Raw genomic sequence first — 21,878 nt, forward strand, 5'->3', positions numbered from 1 at the left:
GGAAACAAGCCACCTACTTTGCAAATGGCTTGAGAACAGCTGCATTCACAGTACACTATAACCTGGCTGAGTTTCCTTTAAGGTACACTATACTATGCAGTTACGGAATCAGAATCCTACTTTATGTTTACCATTTAGGGGTGATTATGCATTAAGAGTTATGGCATCTCCCTTTTTTCATCTATTCAGAAAGAACCCCCTTTCTGCCAGGCCTACACAACCTGCTTGATAGGTAAGTTCATGCTCTAGATCTGCTCAGACTTTGGAAAAAAATTCACAAGAACATCACCCAATACTAGCCCCTGTTTTTACAAGTGCCCAAATACATTTAGTGAAATCTGAAGCAGCTCTCAGAAGGCAATAACTTTAAAACCATTACCTGCAATTATTGTGAAGACTATATATATTTAAAAAAAAACCCCAACAACCCAAGGGACAAACACACCTTACATGTCAAAATTTGGGTGTAAGCCTATTTTTCTGTCGTCCCAAAGTAGTAAGTTTCTGATCTGCTAGCTCATGACAGGATTTTCTTGGAAACCCATTTTTACTGTATTTGCAAATGGTAGCTTGTACAAGCACAGAATTCTTTCCTGCATCATGTATTGCCTGCCTGGAAAGGGCCAGCTTTCTACTTCTTAGTGAAATAATCCCACAGGATGCTGTGTAGGCCTCATGTCTTCAAGGGAATGAGTTTTCTACTAGCTAAAGTATACTACCACTTCAGTAAAATAAAGAACTATTTAAAGATTAGTATATTAGCTGTCAGACTTACCAAGACAGATCTATTTAAAGAGAGGCTCAAGCAGACTCAATGGCCACAGGTACATCACACTCAGGTGTTCTACATGTGCACCAGCATGACAGCTAGCAGGTCATACTGGAGAAATATCAACAGATTATTTCTTAGGGGACAGTGATTTTCCTTGCTTTTATGTAATCTCTGGAGACAGCTGACACAATACAGCTACTCCAGCATTACTACCATTAGAGCATTGCTGAAATAACCATCTAATTACACACAGTAATGAAACTGTATTTTATTATAAGCAAAAACAGCTTTCATATCATCAAGAAACTAGGACCTATACACTTTTCAAAGAGCTACCCAGGTACAAACTGCTGTGCTTAGAAATCAACTTGCACTTCCAATTTGAGAAAGATCCATGGAGTGTTACAAAAAAACCCCAAACAAACCCAAAACCAAACCCAGAAGTAATCAGAAAAAAAACAGACCTCATTAATTACATAAAATCTGCCATTATCCTGGTCCTTCCAGACAACAACAGTTACTAGCTCCAATTCACAGTGTTCCAAAATGAAAGTGACTGCTTGTTCAAACTTTCTCAGTGTTTTTTGCTTACCGATTCCAGACATGCAGTTTGGCAAAGAATCTACTAGTCCATACAGGGTGCTCTTCAGAACCATTTTAGCATTTCCTTCTTCAAAAAAAAAAAAACCAACCAAAAACCAACCAACACCACAAAATCACCGAGTACATATACTGCATCTTTGTGGGAGAAAAAGTTGGGGTGGGGGAATCTGATGCAGTGAGAAAGCTACGTAGACAACTCATAGGCAACAGCAGAAGCATATCTGAAAAGTCTGGAGAAAGGCAGGTGTCCATCTTCAGTATTCTGCATTGAAAGGGTAGTCCTTGTGAGTTTTGCACCTGAAGAAAATCAAGGAGGAACGATTATCTTATCTCTGAAAGATACCATATGCAGCTGTAACCAATGCAAAGAGCCACCAACAGAGGAGCTGAACCGTATAAAACCAGTCTGTTTCTGTGTTCCTTGGTGGTACACTGCATTTGCAAACAGAAAAATTCCTGAGTGCCTTCTGTTGCTCAGACTGAGCATTTCAGGTGACATGACCTATGTGCTTTGCAGACAGCCAATTCGAGGTTTCACTGTTTACTGCCAGGAAGGCTTTTTCTGCAGCCTTCCAACATAGATTTCATATCTGGATTTAGGCTTCAAAGCTGCAAATCCTTATTTTACTTTTTGGATGTTTATTTACTTTCCCAACCACTCCTGAAGAACACAGTTTTTCTAATATACTTAAGAGTCATGGCAAAGACAAAATACCACAAGCAAAGTTAATTAAGAACTTGAGTCTGCATCATGCTCAGTTCTCCAATATGGAGAAAATAAAAATTATGAATAGGAAGCCTCCTGTTGCAGCTCCAGCTACAAAGAGTTTCTTGGAGACTGAACTGAAAATGAACATGAGGTTTGCTTTATGCTCATCATGATTTGGTTTGTAACAAACATTTAAAAGCTTACTCTGAAAACATTATTTTGAGGATGATCCCTTGAGAAACTGAGTTTGCACGTCCTGAATTTTCACCAAACTTACTATCTCTAACTTCATATACTAGACTATGACATACCGATAACTTAACAGCTTGGAAAAAACAAAACCCAAACCAAAACACTGCCACTCACGTGCTCATTGCACAGACTCTCCAGTTTCTATTAAAGCTGAGAATAGCTGCCATCTCCTCTTTAGTCAATTCAAAGTCAAACACCTGGCAAGAGAAACAGCTGGAAGTCACCTCTTTGAACATATCAGAAACTGTAAGCAAAAAAACCCCCAACCCAACCACAAAATTAAAGAACAAGTCAATAGCGCAGGGGTGCTTGTTAGAAGAAATGACTGTTTCGTGAAGGTGGGAAAGGAAAAAGATGGCTCGCTGGATTTCCAAGACTCTACTTACTAGTCAGAGTAGGGGAGGGACGTGAGCAGGAGAGGGAGAAGTTAAGAAAAAAAATATCTCAAGTTGCAGTTACATGTGCCCGTTGTTTTAAGTTTAGAGAGCACTTAGTGTTGCACAGTGTCTCCATCCTCCACTTGGGAAAGATGCATCTTTCTGTCCTATTTCAAAGGAACATCTACGAGACTTTCATATTCCAACTAATGCGATTACACGTCTTCCAAAATCCTAATAGTGGTTTCAGTCAAGGACCACTGAACCAGGAGCAGCAAGAGGATTTATGGACACCAGGAGTATTTTCTTAGCAGTGCTTGCTCTACATAAGCCTTTTGTGGCGTGCTGCTGCACCCAGGGCCCTAGGCAAGCTGTCAGACAACTCACCCACATGACACGGAACAGGAAGTATCACATAACATGACTGCTAAGGTTATCCGTATAATATTTCTAAAAGCTTTGTTTACTCCTGCTTTCCAGCTGTAACCTTAAGTTTAGCCCTCAGTAGAGTGCAGGTAAACATACAGAGAGAAAAAGCCCAGTCCTCTTGCCTGAGGAGGACCTGGGAAGGATCACCGATTGCCCTGCAGGGAGAAGCCATGCCACCCCTGAAGGGCAGCACCCAGCTCACTCCTAACGACTCACCTTGAAGTTCTCCACAATGCGCTGTGGTGTGACAGACTTGGGAATCACAATCACATTTCTCTGGATGTGGAACCGAATAAGAACCTGCAGAAGATATATCACCAAGTCAGAGGGAGGATGGGTTTTGTTCTATCGCAAGCAGAGCCTGTTCCGACAGTTGTTTGCCACAAACTGTACAATTCAGCAGAGTTAACCCATTTCTGCAGAGCTGCATTTCAAATCATACCTGAATTCTAAATGGCACTTTCTAGAGTGCAAACAGAAAAGGGGTGAAGCCCCACATAAAAGGCTTCCTTTCTCCTTCCCCTTTCACTTTAGTGATACTTTTTTCATTCCCACCCAGACTTAGTAGGGTATACAAGTTCTCATTTTCTGCAACAGGACTTAAGGGAAACTGAAACATGACAACATCTGAAGACAGGTCAAGAAAACGTTTCTTGCTGATGGTCAAAGAGCCCTTGCAAGCATGCATTGAAAGCTACAAAGTAAACAAACTTGTGTTGCTACTTAAAACCACAGAAGAGCACCACAGGTGACAGGGAATGAAGAGCCAGCCTGTCCTTTACATTGTCTTTAGCTGCTGTTAAGGCTGCGTAACAGGAAGGAGTCCCCGCTGCCTGGTACCTACCTACCTGTGCTGGGGTTTTGTTGTGCTTGGTTGCAATCTCTTTGATCTTGGGGTCATCCAGAAGGGAAGGATCCTCTGGCTTAGCCCTACACAGAGGAAAGAAGATCAGTGGCTAGAAACCTCCAGAGATCCAACCTAGCAATAGAGACCTGTATCTGGATGAATAATTAATGGTGCACGTGTAGTCTCAAAGTTTCACGCCAGCTCCCTTGCAAAATGTGATCTTACCATGGTCTGTCAGGAGAGCCAAGTGGACTGTACGCTGTCACAGCAATCCCCTTGGATTGACAGTACTTGATCAGCTTCTCCTGGGTAAGGTATGGATGACATTCAATCTGCCAACATAGGAGTACAGAGATTTACAGTGATTTAACTGTTTTAAGATATTCCACGGATTAGTTTTTAATTAAATCGAAGGCCATTTTTAATTCTAATTTATACTCTGTACAATATTATGCATCCTTTGTTTTCTATATGCCCCCGCTCTCTTTCTACAAGTAGCTTTCCTTATAGTGATGGGTCCAAAGACTGCTAACACCACTCATTAAAACTATGCTGATCTGTATAATCTCCAGCACATGGGATGACCAGCTACACCGTTGCTTAAATGGAGCAGTTCAGTAAAATGCACACGTAAGAAAACTGTAAAACTCCTAACAACAGGATAGCAGACTAGTAAGTACAAAGGTCTTTTCGTCCCTACTTAAACATCGAATAATGGTGGAGTGTGGTGTTTGTTGTTGGTTTTTTTTCTTTACAACAACCATATTAACTTCAATACCAGTATTGTTTCATTTGGTTTTATTTGCTTTGTGTCAATACTAACAGTGAATACCTCCTAGTCCAAAGAGTGAGAATGGCTAGCTGCTACATATTTTAGACTTTTAGCTTGTGGTCCATTACAGACTTCTCATAAACACATGTACTTACTATGAATCTCTGTAAGATTATCTACATAACAGGCTACAGACTCCTTAACAGTGGATCTGTATTCTGGCAAGCTAACGTGCAGATATGCAGTAGGGAACAGGAATTATCCCCGCGTCAGGAGGCTGAAAAATTAACATTTAATAGTTTGCATAGCTGGACTTCCAGGATAGCTCCACAACAGGGAGAGAGCATCCTCCTGCTCTTTCTGAGGGAAGTCCCTGGAAATTTGTGCTCTTGGCAACAGAGCAAAAGAGTGCAAAACACAGGATCAGTTTACTGTCTTGAGTGTCTTACTTGTGGTTCTAGCTGCTTGCTGTTATCAGAAGCTTGCACGGCTGTTTCCCTTCTGCAGCATGCTGGGATACTAAACATGACAACTCAGTTTGGGATGTATTATATATATTTATTTTGCTTCAGCAGCTCAAGAGAATATCCAGTTATTTTCTCAACTATTCAATAGATAGAATTTATGCAATATAAATGAGGCAAAGTCATTCTTACTCCCTACTGGCACTCAAGCTGAAGAACTGAGCTATATTATTAGGCTTATGTTTGGACCAGGATGAAAAGCCTATGATATCTTTAAAAAGTGTCTTAAGCTATTGCAATCCACACTGTACGATAACGATCAAGTACTTCAGAGTCAGATTTCTTACTGAACCAAGTACTAGGATCATTGTAACACAACTACTACTTTGCAAAATAATTTCTCACTACAACCAAAACCAACGTGCATACCAACTGCATCCAAATTAAGAATGGGAATGGCACCAAACGCAGGGGATTACTGCATTACATGTCAAACATCTGCACAGAGAAAGTGTTTACAGAAAGCGCTATCACTATTAGGCCAGCTGGTAAGTGTTAATAACAGAAAAGCTTTCAGGATCACAAGCATTTCTTCAGGAGCAGTAAGTTTGGAAGGACAGGGACCAAAGACCCATTGTTCTGAGCTTAACTTGATTACAGTAAGCTGAGAGCTTGCAAACATTTACAAGTGAGAGATACAAGATCAGTGACCTCTATGCAAGAGACAAGGGTAATTATCAGCTACAGTGACAGCAGCAGTGAGGTGTGGTAGACGCTGAAAGGTATAAATACTTCTACCAAGTCTCCTAAAAGTACATTGGGACCGATAGTGAATAGCTATAGTACAGAATTATGAATTTTGCACTTGTCAGAATGTTTCAGTTCTATGTTGAATAGACTTCCAAGAGAACAATCCTATTAGCTTTCTGAAAAAAAAGGTGTTAAAATCCCTTTTCCATACATATGCTCAGGCTAACACAGTAAGTTAACCTGTTCTAGTAATCAGGTAACAATAACTGAAACTACAGCCCTTCAAACACCATAGAAACCAAGGACAAGTCTAGGTAGACTCCACACGGGGCTGTCCTGGGATCTGTCCTTTTCAACAACTTGTGCCAGGCTATGATCTTGTCAAGTTTGCAGATGATGCCAAACTGGGGGAGGACCAGCCAATACACCCAAAGACAGGACTGCCACTTCAAAGGAACCCACTCAGGCAGGAAGAACAGGCCAACAAAAGCCTCATTAAGTTCAACAAGGCTGCACAAAAAGCCCTGCACCTGGAAAGGAAAAGCCCCTGGCAGTAACACAGGCTGGAGCCTGACTATCTGCAAAACACCTATGCTAGAAATGACCTGCGGGGCATAGTAGGCTGAGCTGAACACCAACCAGCAGTGAGCCCTGGCAGCTGGAACACAGCCAGTAAATCATGGCAAGTGATGATCTGTCTCTACTAAGCACTTGTCAGACCACCTTTATAGTACTATGTCCAGTTTTTCCCCTTCTCACCCACTTAAGTAAAGACTGACAGACTGTCATGAATTCAGAGGGCCACCAGGATGGCTGAGGGCTGGAGAACATGTTGTGCTGGTAAAGGCTGAGGGAGCTGGGCTTGTTCAGCTTGAAGAAAGGAAGGTTTCAGGTTTCCTAATACCAGCTTTTCAATACCTGAAAGAACTTCATGCAAAGACAAGCCAAACTCTTTTTCTCCCACTGTGCACCAGTAAAGAGGCATGAGTTTAAACAAGAGGGGTTGAGATCAGATATAAGACTCCCTCCCCTGCCCATACACCCAAGGCACTGCATCAGACAGCAGAACACACTGCCTAGAGAGGCTGTGCAGTCTCCATCATTGCAGGCTTTCAAGATGGATAAAGCCCTGGGCAACCTGGTCTGATATCACAGCTGATGCTGCTCTGAGCTGTGAAATACAGCAGATTATCTTCCAAGGTCTTCTACCACCTGTATGTTCCTAAGATTTTTGTTTAAGTGCAGTTTATGTATCTGGACACTTCTGCCCTACAGCCTACCTTGCAACTCCATTTCCTCCTTCCTCCTAACCCTCATTAAGTCTGTAATCACTCCATAAAGCATGTTCCTGTTTAATTTGCCCAGGCAACAGCAACTGGCCACTCCATAGAAGAGCTGCAAAAAGGTCATCCAATTTTCTCTCAGGTCCTCATATATATGCCAAGTTTAACTCTATTTCAAGGAAGTTTTTAAAGCTCATCTGATTTCCCTCTGCTCCCTCCCCCTCAAAAAAAAGGTATTCTGGAACTGCTCCTTGCCCGATTTTCCAAGCAGTAGTGCAGAAAGTCCATAAAAAGCAGCACCTTGTGCATCTAGAAGTTGTTAAAAGGTGGGATTGAGAGAATATGCTCACCTGGTTATTTGCAGGCTTGTATTTCAGTCCCGGCTTATTCAAGATTCTTTCTATCTGCTCATGGTTAAAGTTAGAGATACCAATGGCTTTTACCAGACCAGCATCCACCAGTTCTTCCATGGCCTAACAGAAAACAGCACAAAGTCAGCACAGTACAGGGCCCAAAGAACACATTCTTCTTTACATGGCTTATTTCCTTTATGAGGAGACAAAAAAGCACTTAGATTTTCAGAGCTCAAGCTTGAGGTAAAGCAAACAAAACACCCCACCACCAGGGCACTAGTATATTTGTGCCGTGTCTCCCATTTCACCAAAGCTCAAAGGCTCATTCTGTGAAACTGTGGAAATTCACAGGAAGTTAGAAGGGGAAAATAATGATACCCAACAATCTGCTATTGTACCAATGAGTTCTTCCAAGTAGTTCTACATACATGAGAATTTAGACTGCTGAACATAATGAAAACATGGAAAAGATTGCCGAGAACAAATGTGATTCTCCTGCTGTAGCTAAACTTACCTCCCATGTCTGTAGAATATCTGTGTTGCTGGGTATAGACATGCCTTTGTCATCTGTGGGAAACAACTCCTCTCCTGCCTGTCAGTGAGAAAGCAAAATGCTTAAAACACTCTTTGGTGGGAAGTTAGGTCATCATTGTCTTCAGCTGGTGCTACTACAAACTCCTACTGCAGGACATACCAATAGTCATTATCTACATTCTTCAGTCTTTTCCCTTGCTTTCACATGGGATTATGGCACTTTTGCCCACAGCCATCTCAATAAGGACAGGTACTTCTGCTGGATGCAGTGTTCTCTGACTCATCAAAATAGACAAGACAACCTCCACTTGTAGAATTCTAGCCAGTTTACAAGTTTACTTTCTTTATTACAAAGATATACACAACTCTCCAGTGGACATAATGAAGTGCTTTATTAAAATGTGTAATAAGGACCCACTTAGGACCTGGAACATGTTCAGTCTATATTGGACCAGACCTGCTGACAGGTCTTTCATGGGGAGAGCCATTGTTTAAGTTGCTGGCATAGGGAATGTTAGAACAGCCAGTGTCCCAGTTAGGACTACATGCCAAGTATCAGCTTCATTCAAGACTAGTTGTTTTCTACCGATAAATTATACCACAACATATTTTTCCTTTGATAGCGATGTCCACGTGAAGCTAGTTTTAAAAATACAGACACTATGAAAACCAGTTGATCTCACAAGCAACAAGTAGGAATAAGATTCTGATCAGGCTCTAGCAGAAAGGCTAAGCTTAGAAATATTCAAATGGAGACATCAGTTCCTTTGCATGCAGCCAGTAGAAGTTAGGAACTAATAAGTTGCACATTTTGAAATCCAAGGTCTGTGAAGCACTAAGGCTCCTACAGCAAAGGTCAACTCAATCTGTATCATATTAAAGGACTCAGTGATTATAGACAGAAAGGGAAAACAAATACTTTCTTGTTCTGCAATTCTGTAACATGCAGACAAAAGAATCTGTCACACAGTAAAGTACAGCCCTCCTTCCCACAAAGGGGAAACCGTATCATTGCCCGCTGAACACACTTTGGATTTGTATAAGATAACACATAGGCAATAATCAGAAGGAGAGCAATATAACTCTTGCTTGCAGTAGGGAAACTTACCCCTAGTTCAAGGCCTACCTCTTCCATGATCAAAAGGGCAGAGGGTGCTGTGCAAGCAGGAATCTCAGAGGTAGGGATAAACAGCCTGGCTCACACAGCCAGAGTAAAGCTGCACAGCAGCACGGGGCTAATGTACAGACACAGTATGATCTGTGTCTGCTGGAGCAGTTACTGGGCTGTACAGCCATTTAGCTCTTCAAAACTGCCAGTCACAACAGAAAAAGGTATTGCTGTTACTGTACCTTAAAACCAAGAGGCCAGTGGATGAGGTAGAGATCCAGGTAATCCACTTTCAGGGCAGCAAGAGTCTTCTGGCACGCTCCCTTCACCAGAGGCTTTTCATGAAACGTACACCACAGCTACAGACAAAAAGCCAAGGCACACCATGACCGCCTGGGTTAAACTTCTTGGAACCCTTCTGTCCTGTTCAGGAGAGTGCCTGTCCCCTTTGGAAGGGGATGTGGAACTAGATCATCCTCCTGATCTTCAAAAGAGGCTTGTTCTGTGAGCAGGACTGGTCTGCCATAATGAGGGCAATATGTGCAGTGGCAGCACACATGACTGAAGGGTGTCACATCAGGTAGCAGAAGCAGTCTGATTTCATTAATTAAGACCTCATTCAAAAGTCACCTACTAGAAGGTCAGATATGGCATGAAAGAGGACTGCATAACTTCATGCCATGAAGTTTAAAGCATCACCCATACCCATGGTACATACCCTGCCTATTCTCCATACAAAACAAGGCAGAGCAGGGAGCTTGTCTCAGGAGTGGCCTAAGTGATGCTCTGAATTATTCCATGCCATACCACAGAGTAGGAAAGTAAAGAACCAGGGGGTCACTATAAAAAACAGGTGCCTCCTGGAATCCTATACCATCAGATCCATACCTTACTGACAATGAAGAGGTCCTCTCGTTTCACAGCACCTTCCTTGATTTTTTGCTGGATCCCATCCCCAACTTCATTTTCATTCTGGTACACATAGGCGCAGTCAAAGTGACGATATCCAGCATCAACAGCAGCCATTACCGCAGCTGTTACCTTCCCTGGAGGGGACTGAAAAAATAATATCCAAGAAACACTAATCAATATATATTGAAGACCTTTCTCCTGGCAAGATAAAATTAAGGTGGCCACCCCTCTTAAAGCAACCCCCCAACTGAAATAAAACAGAACACCAACAGCATCAAACAGAGCCCCGGCTTTACGTGCAGCCCTTTTGAGCCTATATACATCTGTAAGGAGAGATCCTGAGCTCACACCCAGCCGCAGCCGTTCCGCGGCCGCCGCGCTCAGCCCCACGCTCCGCCGCGCCGAGGCCCCCCCGCCGGGCCGCTCCCCAGGGCCGGGCCGAGGCCCCCCCGCCTCCCCCGCCGCTTCCCCGGGGAGCGGCCCTCAGCAGCTGCCAGCACGGGGGGCTCAGCCCGGCGGAGGGGCCTCAGCCCCCGGCGACCCGCGCAGAGCGCTGCGCTGCCGCGGGGGCTCGGGCTGCTGCGAGGGGCCAGCGGGCAGCGAGCGACCCTCGGTGCCAGGCGCCGCGGCGGCCCCGCCGTGCCGGGCGGGGAGCCCCGGCCGGGGGCTCGGTGGCGCCGGCAGCGCCGCGCCCGGGGTGGCAGTGGGGACGGCCCCGAGCCGAGCTCCGAGACCGGCGGCCACGACTGCGATGCGCCGCGCCGCCCCCGCCGCACTCCCCCAGCGCGGGGCCGGGAAGGGCGCTCGTCCCGCACGGGCGGTAACGGGCCGGGCCCGCGCTGCGCAGCCCCGTCCGCCTGCGGAGGGGCCCCACCGAGGCCCGCGTTACCTTCCACGTGCCCAGCCCCAGGATGGGCATCTTGGCCCCGGTGTTGAGCTGCACGTAAGTCGCCATGGCCCCACACGCCGCCCAGCAACACCACGACAACAGCTGCCGACCCAGCGCCTTTAATAGCGGCCGGGGCGGGGCGGGGACGGGCCCGCCCGGCACGGCACGGCACGGCACGGCACGACAAGGCGCGGCGCGGAGGGGAGATGGCGGGGAGGCGCCGGCGTCGGGAGCGCAGCTGCGGCACTGGGGCCCGGGCCCGGGCCCACGGCGGGGGTCCAGGGCGGCTGCCGAGCGGTGAAGAGGCCGCGTTTGCGGGCCTCGGTCACGCAGCCACCCGGGTTGTGCCTGAGGGAGCTGCCGCCGGGGCTGCGCTAACTTCACAGGCAGGGCGCGGGGTGTGCGGTGCCGGCCGTGCCTCCCACCCGGCCGGCAGCCTCCCGCAGCGCCCCGGTCCCCTGATGTGGCACCTCAGCCGCCCCAGCACATGGCAGAGGAGATGTGACACGACAGAGGTGTCTCCTGGCACCCTAAGAGCTGTTTGCAAATTGTGCTCCACAGGGCAAGGGAGGGCTGAGCCCTGTGCTGGAGCAGCACGTCCCTGTGACAGGGATGGTGGCCTGGGCTGGTCCCCCTTGTCAGAGCCCTGTCACCCCACGTGCTGGTACAGTGAGATGGCTGGAGAAACCATGTGGTGGCCAGCTTGGCAGAGTGGGGAGAACCTGTTCCCTGCTCCAGATGGGAAAAATGCAGCTTCTGCTTCAATGGAAAGTGACCTGTGGTTTAGGAGCAATTTAGGAGAAAGTGTGTTAAAAAAACCCCACTTTAATGTTAGGAGAGTTTTTCTAAAAGTGTTTTCAAAGTCACAGAAGAGGAACACTGACTTTTTAATGAGTGACATAATGATGAAATTATCCCTCCATCTTTAGAGAGGTGCTGAGGGCATTTCCAAATAAAATGCACAGTCATAAATTGTACGTGGCCAGTAATCTCACATCAGAAACTGGCTTTGAAATTTTTGCAGACAAGCATATGCTGTTTGCTGAAGAGGTCGCAGTGCAGTGGAAAAAACCCAGAGCTGCCCGGGAGGCTTTGCTGCTTGCTAGCGCATGGAGAGTGTCTTCAGGTGCGAGCGTTTGCCCTGGGTGCCTCCTCCCATGGCAGAGGCCCCTGCTCGCTGCAGCTTGGTATTTTTTGCTCCATTTAACTAAGGGCGGGCAAGGTAATTGGTTTTCCTCTTTAATGTCCCTCCTGTTTTGTGTCAGCACCATCAGCTGTCCCTGGCAGGATGCGATGTGTTTTCACTTGGATCACAAAGCCATTATGTAACTTGGTGCTTACTTCTTACCGTTCGGGTTCGGTTTTCCCTGGCGGTTTCTTGTCAGAGAGATGTCTCCATCTGGTCACAAGAGGCTTCAGGCAGAAGTTCTGTAATTTTTATTTTTTTTATTCTTTGCGCACACGAGTGGGAGAGTTTCCCCTCACAGCTGTAAGGCAAGTCGGCTTTTTGCTGTTTACCTCCCCCCAAGGCCTTGCGGGGGCTGTCACATGGCAGCAGGACCTTGGGGGAAGAAGTACTGCTGCATGTGTCACCGGGTTACAGCCAGCCTGCTAAATCCTGTGCGCTGTGTCCTTGCTAACATGGCCAGCTGTTTCTTTACAGTGAATGCTGGCAATGAGGAACTGTGTGGGGGAGGAGGGTTTTTCTTCTTTTTTTTTTTTTTTTCTTGATCCACGTTCGAGGTTTTGCAATGAAACAGGATGCATAGTATCATGAGTTTTCAGTTTGTTTTGCTGACTTTGCATTTAGTAACTGTAATTTCACAAGCTGCAACTTTGGAGACCAGCAGTGTTTGGTATCTGAGAAGAACAGAGCCCAAATTAATGGAAATGGGTATGTCCCTGGGGAGCTGTCTTTACTGACTGAGACCCTGTGGCCTGCCAAAAAAGCACAAAGGCAATGTAAGAAGGTGACAGAGTCACAAGGTGTGATCATCTCTATTCGTAAAGGGGAGAGCTGCAAGGGTCTGCAGCTTTACGGCTACCAACAGTTACAGGCATAACTGGAACCAGTGTGCTGAGGTAAGGGCACGCAAGGTTTCAAGCCCAGATCCCTGGGAAGAGCAGCGGGAGTTTCTGCCTTGCTCCGAGCCTTTAAAAGGGGAGATTTATCTTGGTCAGTGGGGTGCTGCAGTTCAGCCTCCCAGATCTGAGCATCTTTGGCTGAACCTGACTGTAGAAGACCTTGGCCTATTTTTCACTCTGAGCTCAAATCAAGGCAGGAGCATATCCTGGTGGATCTCCCATTGTCCTGGTTTCAGCTGGGATGGAGTCAGTTTTCTTCTTGGTAGCTGGTGCAGTGCTGTGTTTTGGCTCTGATGTGAGAATAGTGTTGATGGGACACTGATGGTTTTGGTTGTTGCTGGGTGGTGTTTGTACTGGGTCAAGGACTTTTTGGTTTATTGGGCCCTGCCAGCGAGACGGCTGGAGGGGCAGGGGAAGTTGGAAGGGGACACAGGTGGGACAGGTGACCCGAACTAGCCAAAGAGGCATTCCATACCATATGGTGTCATGCTGAGTATATAAACTGGGGGAAGAAGAAGAAAGGGGGGGACATCTGTCATTATGGCATTTGTCTTCCCAAGCAACTGTTATGCATGATGGAGCCCTGCTTTCCTGGAGATGGCAGAACACCTGCCCGCCCATGGGAAGGCGTGAATTAATTCCTTGCTTTGCTTTGCTAGCGTGCGTGGCTATTGCTTTACCTATTAAATTGCTCTTATCTCAACCCTTGATTTTTACATTCCTTTCTGATTCTCCTCCCCATCCCTCTGGGTGAGGGGGAGTGAGCAAGCAGCTACGTGGTGCTTGGTTGCTGGCCAGGGTTAAACCACAACACCCATCTTCTCGGAGTGATGAGAATTTTTGTCTTCACACTAGTATTTGTCCGACGGAGCTCTGGCAGATGGGAAGAGCCTGCCTGAGTTTTGGGGAGTTTGGGCTCTATGCTACTTGCAAGCACTGCCCTGCACAAGGGAGGAAGGCTTTAGGATCAGCTAGTGAAGGGCTGTGTGGAGCAATGGCCTGATGTTCCTGATGCCACAGGTGAGACACTTGCCCAGAGGGACTGGAAAGAAGAGGGTAATCAACTGGAGTTGCTTGGACTGCTGGACTGCATTTACAGGGAAGGGGCCCTGAAAAAGCGGTGATCACTGATGCCATGGCTTGAAAACTCCAAGGTCTGTACACAGTTATTACTTCCCCTCTGGTATTGCCTGATAAGCGGATGGGACATAAGGAGCAACTTGCACTGGAGGGAGCATTGTAGAATATAGGCAGGAGATTAGTGGCATGGCCAAAGATAATGCTGGATGTCCAGTGGCGTGGTTGATTTTGGAAAAAGTTTTAGAAGGGGTTGGAAAGTATATGTTAAGATTGTTGCAGTGTTGACCCTGATAATTTTGGTGAGTTTGTGATGTGTGTTGTGTTCACACTGATGAGTTGTTAACAACAGTGCGCTGGTCTGTAGTGACAAGGGATAGAGTTTATAATGAATATACATTAAGGTTGTGATTATGTTAGAGTTTGTATAAGGGTGAAAATTCTTAATATATCTTTCAGTGAGGTGAAGGGCAGAACGTAAAGGACATAAATTACAGTGGGTATCAGGGAATGGCAGTGGCAACCTGTGTGAAGACCGTGAACTGCTCAGTGCCAGCCAGAACCAATTCCAGCTACCTCCAACACTGATGTAAACACCCCATCTCATGCCAGAATTTAAGCCCACGATGCCCTGGCTCAGACACACTCCTGGAAAGACAGGTCCTCTTTGAAGGAGGTCCATGCTGAAAGGGTTTACTTTTGAGGGACCGCAGCTGATGGATGAGCCATGCTGGAGCAAGGAAACCCCTGAAGGCACTGCAGCCACTGGGTGACCCGAGCAGGAGAAGGTATACTGCTGAAAGACAGTGGTCTAAACCTTTGGCTCCCCCTGCCCCATAGCAAACATTGTATCTTTATTGTTCAATGAAAATGTGTATTTGGTCTTAGCGGAGCTGTCTCACCTGCGCCTGGGGATTACTGAGGGGTTTTACGGGTTGCTTGCTTCAGGAAGCTGCTAAACAAATGTTCTTGGATTACACGTTCATAAATTGAAAGTGGAAATTTCGGGAAGAGTCCTAAGGTGCCTCTGTTCTTGAGCAAAGGTTTTACCTTTTTTTCCATGAAACCTGACATGCAGCTTTATGGTTATGTGTTTGGTCACCTGCCCAGTAGGAGGAAATGGAAAGGTGCCACAGCCACAAAAGCAAATACCTCCTCATGTCACCTGACCTTGTTAAAGGAACCATGATTGTTTTGATGGCTTGAGTTTGGCTCTAGAGCGGGTGTCTGTGTGCGTAGGGGTGTGTGGGGAGTCCAGGTGCCCAGCTCTGCTGTCACTGGGTTGCGGGGACTTGTGTCTCTGCACCGTACCCTCCAGGGCCAGGGTCAGCCAGAGGTGGAGAGGCCAAAGGGGTCGGTGGGCTCAGGCCCTGCTGCTCCGCTGTGGGGGTGAGCAAGCCCCGATGCTGCGGTGCTGTGGGAGGGCTCGGGTACCCCAGCTGCTGTGGGAGGGGGTGGCTGGGCTGCAGACGCCTGCTGGAGGAGACAGCATCCTTGAGCACCTGTCCTGGGCTGGGTGCCCTGGGCCGGCAGCGTTTGGTGCGGCCAGGGGAATCCCCCCGGAGGCTGGCAGGGGGCCAGCAGCCTGGGCTCGGCACCGAGGGGCTGAGCCGCCCCTGCCCAGGGGCAGACCCCCGGCTTGCGTGGTGTCCGAAACGCGGTGGCCAGAGCTCAGGGCATGGTGGCCACGGTGGCCGGCGGGGAGGGGGCGACGCGGGTCTCCTCTGAGGGCTGGCTGCCCTCTGGTGCCCGCGGGGCAAAGCGCCGAGGGGCTTCGCTGTCCCAGGGAGGGTCCCTGTGCCCCCGTGCATGCTTCAGCTTTGTTCACAGCAGGGAGGGTGGCGAGGTCCAGAGAGGCTAAAAAGAGCAAGCGGGGCCTTCACGGGAAGGGAAAGACAACCGATTGGATTTGCAAAGTTTGTCTCTTGGGGAAAAGTGTGCACTGCTGTGTTTGTGCCATGCCTTCCATCTCACCCAAGCTCAAAGGTTCATTTCTTGAGATGACAGGAATTCATACTAAGTTATTTACACAGGGAAAATAATGATAATCAATAGTGTGCCATCAAGCCAGCACTGGAGGGCTGTACTCTAGGCTGTAGGCAAGATCACAACCTACTACACCTTTATTCCAGCGAAATGTATTTGAGCAGTTCCAGGAACTGTGGTGAAGGCAGTTCTGCGGTTGTTATGGTCAGGCAATGTGGTCTGCAGCTCCACTGGAGACTATCAGCTTGACTAAGCACGTATGTTTTAAAAATCTACACTGCATACCGTGCAATAAATACATAAGAACTTTGTGGCTTCTAAAGGTAATGCAAGCACGGAGAAGACTGTCAAGGACAGAAAACGCGATTGTCCCACTGTGGCTGAACTTATCTCCCATGTCTGTAGAATATCTGTGTTTCTGGGTATAGACGTGCTTTTGTCATCTGTGGGAAAGTTCCTCCCCTGCCTGTCAGTGACAAAGAAAACGCTTGAAACCTCTTTGTTGGGAAGTTAATACCAATACAACTGAGGACCATGACAGCTTTAATTTCTAGTACAGAAACTACTAATACTTTTCTACATTGTTCATGCAGGTTTATGGCACTATTGTCAGCAACCATTTCTAGTAGGAGGGACAGGTGTATCTCTTGGACCAAGCAAAGTGAGGACTCACCAAAACACATACAGATAAACAACTCGCACCACTTGTGGAATAAAGCAGAACAAGCATGCTTGCTGTACTCCTCTATCATGACTATTAAGGGAAAATAGGAAAAAGAACTGCTTTTTAAGATTTGTTTTTTGAAGAGTATAAGGCCCTGTTTAGGTCCCAAGAACATTTAACCTTGGTCTAGGGTGAGCCACATCTGCTGAACATTATGTACACACAGGCCTCCTGTGAGGGGAGCCTCAGTTTAAGTTGGTAGCACTAAGAAAATCAGAACATCTCAGATGTACAAGGACAGCAACAGATCCCCACATTTCCATATTGCTCTACACTTAGTGTGTTGTTCAGATGTTAATTATGCCATGACACTTTTACTCAAGGGCTTTGTTCACATAAAACTAACCATGACAGCTTTAAAAGTATGAAAACGTTAACAAGCTCAAAAGCAGATAGGATGGAGGTCTTAACCTGCCTGTAGCAGAAAGGAAAAGCTAAGACTAGAAATAGATTGAGACATCAACTCCTTTGAAGTACATGACGTATGAAACTTGGATGTCAGAAAGTCTCACCTTTTGAAATCCAGGGTCTGTGGAACAACACTAAGGCTCCTTCAGCTCAATCTGTACTGTATTAAGGACTCGGTAATTAAAGACAGAAATGGAAAATAGAAGCATTTTCTTTTGCTCTGTGATTCTGTAACATGCAGAGGAAAGAATTTCTGCTGGGCAGCAAAGCACAGCCCCCCTTCCCACAAAGTGGTAGGCTAAGTCATTGGCAGATGAGTATACTTTGGATTTGTAGAAGACAATGCATAGCCAAAAGTAAAGCAGCACAACTCAAGCTTGCAGCTGGGATGCCTAATCTGAGCGTTAGATCTGCATCTCCCACTATCAAAAGGAAAGAGGACACTGTGCAAGCAGCAGTCTCGGGGGCAGAGATCAAGAGCCTGGCTCGTGGGCAGAGCAAAGCTGAATGAGCAGCACCGGAGCAGTACTGATACACACAGCAGACATGTTGCCTTCCTGGACTGGAGCAGCAGTAGTCCTGCAAGCGCAAGTGGCAGTTTTGATGAAGTATTCCAGGAGGGAAAGCCAAGGATACTGCTGTTACTGTACCTTGAACCCAAGGGGCCAGTGCATGAGGTGGAGATCCAGTTTCAGGTTGGCAAGAATCTTCTGGCAGGCTCCCTTCACCAGAGGCTTTTCATGAAACACGTACCACGGCTAGAGACAAAAAGCCAAGGCACATAGTGGCCTCCTGGGTTAAACCTCTTGGAACTTTTCTGTCCTGTACCTGTCTCCTTTAGAGGTGATGTGAAATTAGGCCACCCTGGTGCTCTTCAGGTGGGGCGTGCTCTGTGAGCAAGACTGGCTGATGGGCAGTGTGTGTTGTGGTAGCGTATGTGATCAAACTAGGTTGCAAACTGAAAAACTGATCCTGTTCCCTTAGTCAAGACATGTAAAAGCCACTTATTACAGGCAGATATGGATTAAAGAGCTCTTGTAAGTTAATAATTTTAGTAGTGAGCCAAATACAGGAATTCCTGCGCAAGCAGGGGAAAAACCCAGCATACTTCTGAGACCATTTCAGCTTAATACATACTTTGAACAGTCAGTCCCCTGAAAATGGAGAATGCGGAGCATATCTGTGATAACTCTTTACTAAACAGGGTGACAAAAAGAAGCTTCCATCAGCATTGACCTGAACTATGCTCTGAATTACTCCATGCTCTAGTACATAAGCTTTCTCCACTGCTCTGAATTTCCTTCTGTTAACACGTTCGACAGAAAACAGGCCTTTCCCTAGATCCTAGGTCACCAGATCCTTACCTTACTGGTGATGAAGAGTCATCTCATTTCACAAAGCCTTCCCTGATTTTCTGCTGGATCTCCTCCCCAATGTCCCTCTCACTCTGGTAAGTGCAGGCACAAAGTGGCAGTACCCAGTACTGATGGCAGCCATCCCCGCTGCTGTTACTTGCCTGGCTGGGGACTGGAAAAACAAAGTTAAGGTCCCAAACCAGAACATACCGGCCACCTCCTAGTTATCTAGAAGCTAATGACAGACATACAAAGGGGTTTTAAGAAGAGTTCTCCCACGCAGCATTGTTAAAGCTATATTCATCCTACAAACGCAGTGTCCTGGGCTTGGAGCCAGTCTCCCATGCGGGTCAGCCCAACAGCCAGGCAGCGCAGAGCTCCTGGCACTGGGACAGTTCTCCAGGGCTGGACCAGGGGGAAGAGTGCTGTGCCAGGGAGCTCTGCAGTGCCTCTCACCCCACGCTCCGGGCTTCCCTGTGTTGGGTCTGAGAAGGGAAACAGCAGCTGCCCAGCTGTGGAAATTTGGGTCTGACGGAGAGGGCACGGATCTACACCTCCGTCATCCACATCAGCAGGGTGCTGTACGTGCTGCAGCCCAGCGCCACCCCATAGCACATCACACCTGTGATCCGAAGCTCACATCAGCTGCTTCGTGTGTGCGTCTGTGTGTTTCTACCGTGAAAGGGCACGTAAGAGCAGTGCACAGAGCCGCTGGTCTACCTTGTTCACACACGTCCAGTAACGTTTGTTTTCAGGCACTGCACAGATCGCCGGTTTTGCAGTCATCGGTAACGGTGTGCACGTCTCTGCCCGAACTTGCCTGAAGCCCGCAGGTGGCCTGCCAGAGCCGTGTGTCCCTGCCAGGTGACCGAGCCAGCCCTTGGTCGCGGGGGGGCTGCCAGGAGTCGGGGGGCTCGCAGCCGCTGGTGCCCTCCGCAGATGGGGTGAACGTAGCCCATGCTTGCCCTAACAGAAAAGTGGGCTGTTTCGTAGGAGTTATTTGGAAAGCACTGGTTTTAAAGCAGAATATTATTTTTATTGTTGGGAGAAACTACTTTTAAAGTCCTTTGCAAGTGGCAGAATAGTGAGCTGTTAATGAACCTCACAATGATCACGACACCTCTCTATTTTCAGGAAGGTGCAGGCCATGTTCAGAATAAAATACAGACGTGTAGAAATAAATGGTAGGTGGCCTGTAATTGCACATTACAAACTGGCTTTGAAATTTTGCATATAAGAACATGCTGTTTTGTTGAAGTGGTCACAGCGGAGCAGGAGAAGAAAGAAAGAAAAAAAAAAGCACACCTGCAGGATCCAAGAGCTGGTCTAGGATGTTATGCTAAGCTCACCTGAGAAACTTGGCTGCTTGCTCACGCTTGGGGAATTTCTGCGGGTGCAAGCATTAGCTGGGAATATAATAGTGCATTTTTCTCTGGGTACCTTTCCCACAGCACACGCCCAGCTGCTTTGTACTTTTTGCTCCGCTTACCCACGGACAGACAAGGTAATTGGCTGTCTCTTTAATCTTCCCCGGTTTTGCTCAGCGCCATCACCCATCCTCAGCAGGATGTGATGTTTCAGTTACATCACAAAACAGTTATATAACACAGTGTTTGCCTTTTACTTTTTTCTGGATCCCTTCTCTGTAAATCTGCTCTGACAGTTGACAGAAAGCCTGAGAGATCAAATCTTACACGACCATGAAGACCTTCCCTTGATCAGGAGTAGAATAACTGGATATAATGAACCATCACTGACCAGCCACTGCAAACAAGAATTGTGTAGGATGTGAAAGTGACAGGAGAACAATACATGGAAGTAATTCACGAGGTGTAGTATTATGTGTCCCTCATCTACTACTCCACTGAGTCAGTGTGGTCTCACCTGGGGGAAATGAAACACTCTGACCTGTCTTAGTGTCAGGCTCTGGGCAGTTGCTCAGCAGTAACACATACTATTACACCTTGTGTCTATCATCTTGGGTATGTGCATAGTGATGTTTCCCTGTAGTCTGTTCTATTGTGGGCTTTTAAAGTAGACGTCAGCACAGCCTACAGTGATACCACTGTGAAGCTTTCCAGCACTTTCAGGTGTTGATCTCCTGGTGCTGACCCACAGTCCATACTAAGGCTTGTCACACTCAACTGTTCTGGTCAGCACTGCTCTGTCAACCAAAGCTTGTTGTACCAAGTTATTATACCAGCTTTTCAAGACAAGACGTTGATGCTCCTGTGCCATCATTTAAAACGGAATATGGATGACTTTTCAATGACACTGTTGATGCAAGTGGCTTGGTTTGTCATTTTCACATCAGAGTAGAACTTCCAAACCAGCAGTAATCTGAGCAATTTTTATTTTGGATACAAAGAAAATTGAACATTAATTTCTGTCCGGGTTCAGCCTATAAAAGAGCGTGAGTGAAATAAGGCCCAGTATGAGTTGGTATGCATCTATACGTCTAGACATTTCTCCCATTTATTCTTCTTTCCCAGAAAGCTTTGGGAAAGCTAGAAGTAAAGTTAATTGTTCCCTTTTATCCTTAGGCAGTGATTATGCAGTTCATTCTTTCAGGATGGATCTCTCTTTTGTGCTCACATATCCTTACCTGCAGCCTTAAGTGGTAATGACTTGAAAACCGATGCAAGACAGATCAGTTGTTAATTCATTCTTCATGTCTTCTGCTTTGCTATTTCAGCTGTGCAGACACTCATTTAATGAGCAGAGAATTATTTAAGCCCATATATTTCACTACTTCCTTCCACCAAAGAAGAAAAACCCACAGTCAGTGAATACATATACTATGCCTTTCCTGGCATAGTTATTCCTATACAGTGTGTAAGCTACATGGTGGACAACTTCAGACAGTCATAGAAGCTCATCAGACCTCAGAGGCCTGCAGGAGGGCATGATAAAAGCGTCTTCAGTATTCTGCATTGAAAGGGTACTCCTTGTGATTTTTGCACCTGAAGGAAATCAAAGAGGAAAGATTACTCTCCAGACTGAAATAAGTGCTGTATAGAACTATGCTGGGCATACAGAAGAGCCTTCAAGGGAGGCTCTGAATTGTGCAACTGCAGAATTTAAGAGACTTACTAGTATAGAAATGGCATAGATGACCAACAAGTTCAAGTCTTTTTCTGTTATTCAGGCACTGAACAGTGGTGGGACCAAGTTACTTTCTAGGTAAGA

The 21,878-nt window shown here is 46.7% G+C and overlaps 1 protein-coding gene across 3 annotated transcripts in view; it reads right to left on the minus strand.

Annotated features, from left to right (window-relative positions):
• Positions 1-1,020: 1,020 nt before the first annotated feature.
• The window catches only part of LOC130149991 (aldo-keto reductase family 1 member B1-like), a 28,032-nt gene continuing 7,174 nt past the window's right edge, over positions 1,021-21,878 (minus strand). The window contains exons 1-10 of one of the 3 annotated variants that reach the window (XM_056340383.1): positions 11,055-11,213; positions 10,142-10,309; positions 9,496-9,612; positions 8,126-8,203; positions 7,609-7,731; positions 4,215-4,321; positions 3,991-4,072; positions 3,359-3,442; positions 2,451-2,533; positions 1,021-1,672 (exon numbers count right to left, since the gene is read on the minus strand). In XM_056340383.1, the coding sequence (XP_056196358.1) occupies positions 1,630-1,672; positions 2,451-2,533; positions 3,359-3,442; positions 3,991-4,072; positions 4,215-4,321; positions 7,609-7,731; positions 8,126-8,203; positions 9,496-9,612; positions 10,142-10,309; positions 11,055-11,120 (951 nt within the window). In that variant the 5' untranslated portion in view covers positions 11,121-11,213 and the 3' untranslated portion in view covers positions 1,021-1,629. Of the gene's footprint in view, positions 1,673-2,450; positions 2,534-3,358; positions 3,443-3,990; positions 4,073-4,214; positions 4,322-7,608; positions 7,732-8,125; positions 8,204-9,495; positions 9,613-10,141; positions 10,310-11,054; positions 11,214-21,025; positions 21,653-21,878 lie in introns of those variants that run through there. The other 2 variants (XM_056340384.1, XM_056340385.1) reach the window with 2 other exon arrangements.

This window comes from Falco biarmicus, chromosome 5 (assembly GCF_023638135.1).
Source record: "Falco biarmicus isolate bFalBia1 chromosome 5, bFalBia1.pri, whole genome shotgun sequence".
NCBI lineage: Eukaryota > Metazoa > Chordata > Aves > Falconiformes > Falconidae > Falco > Falco biarmicus.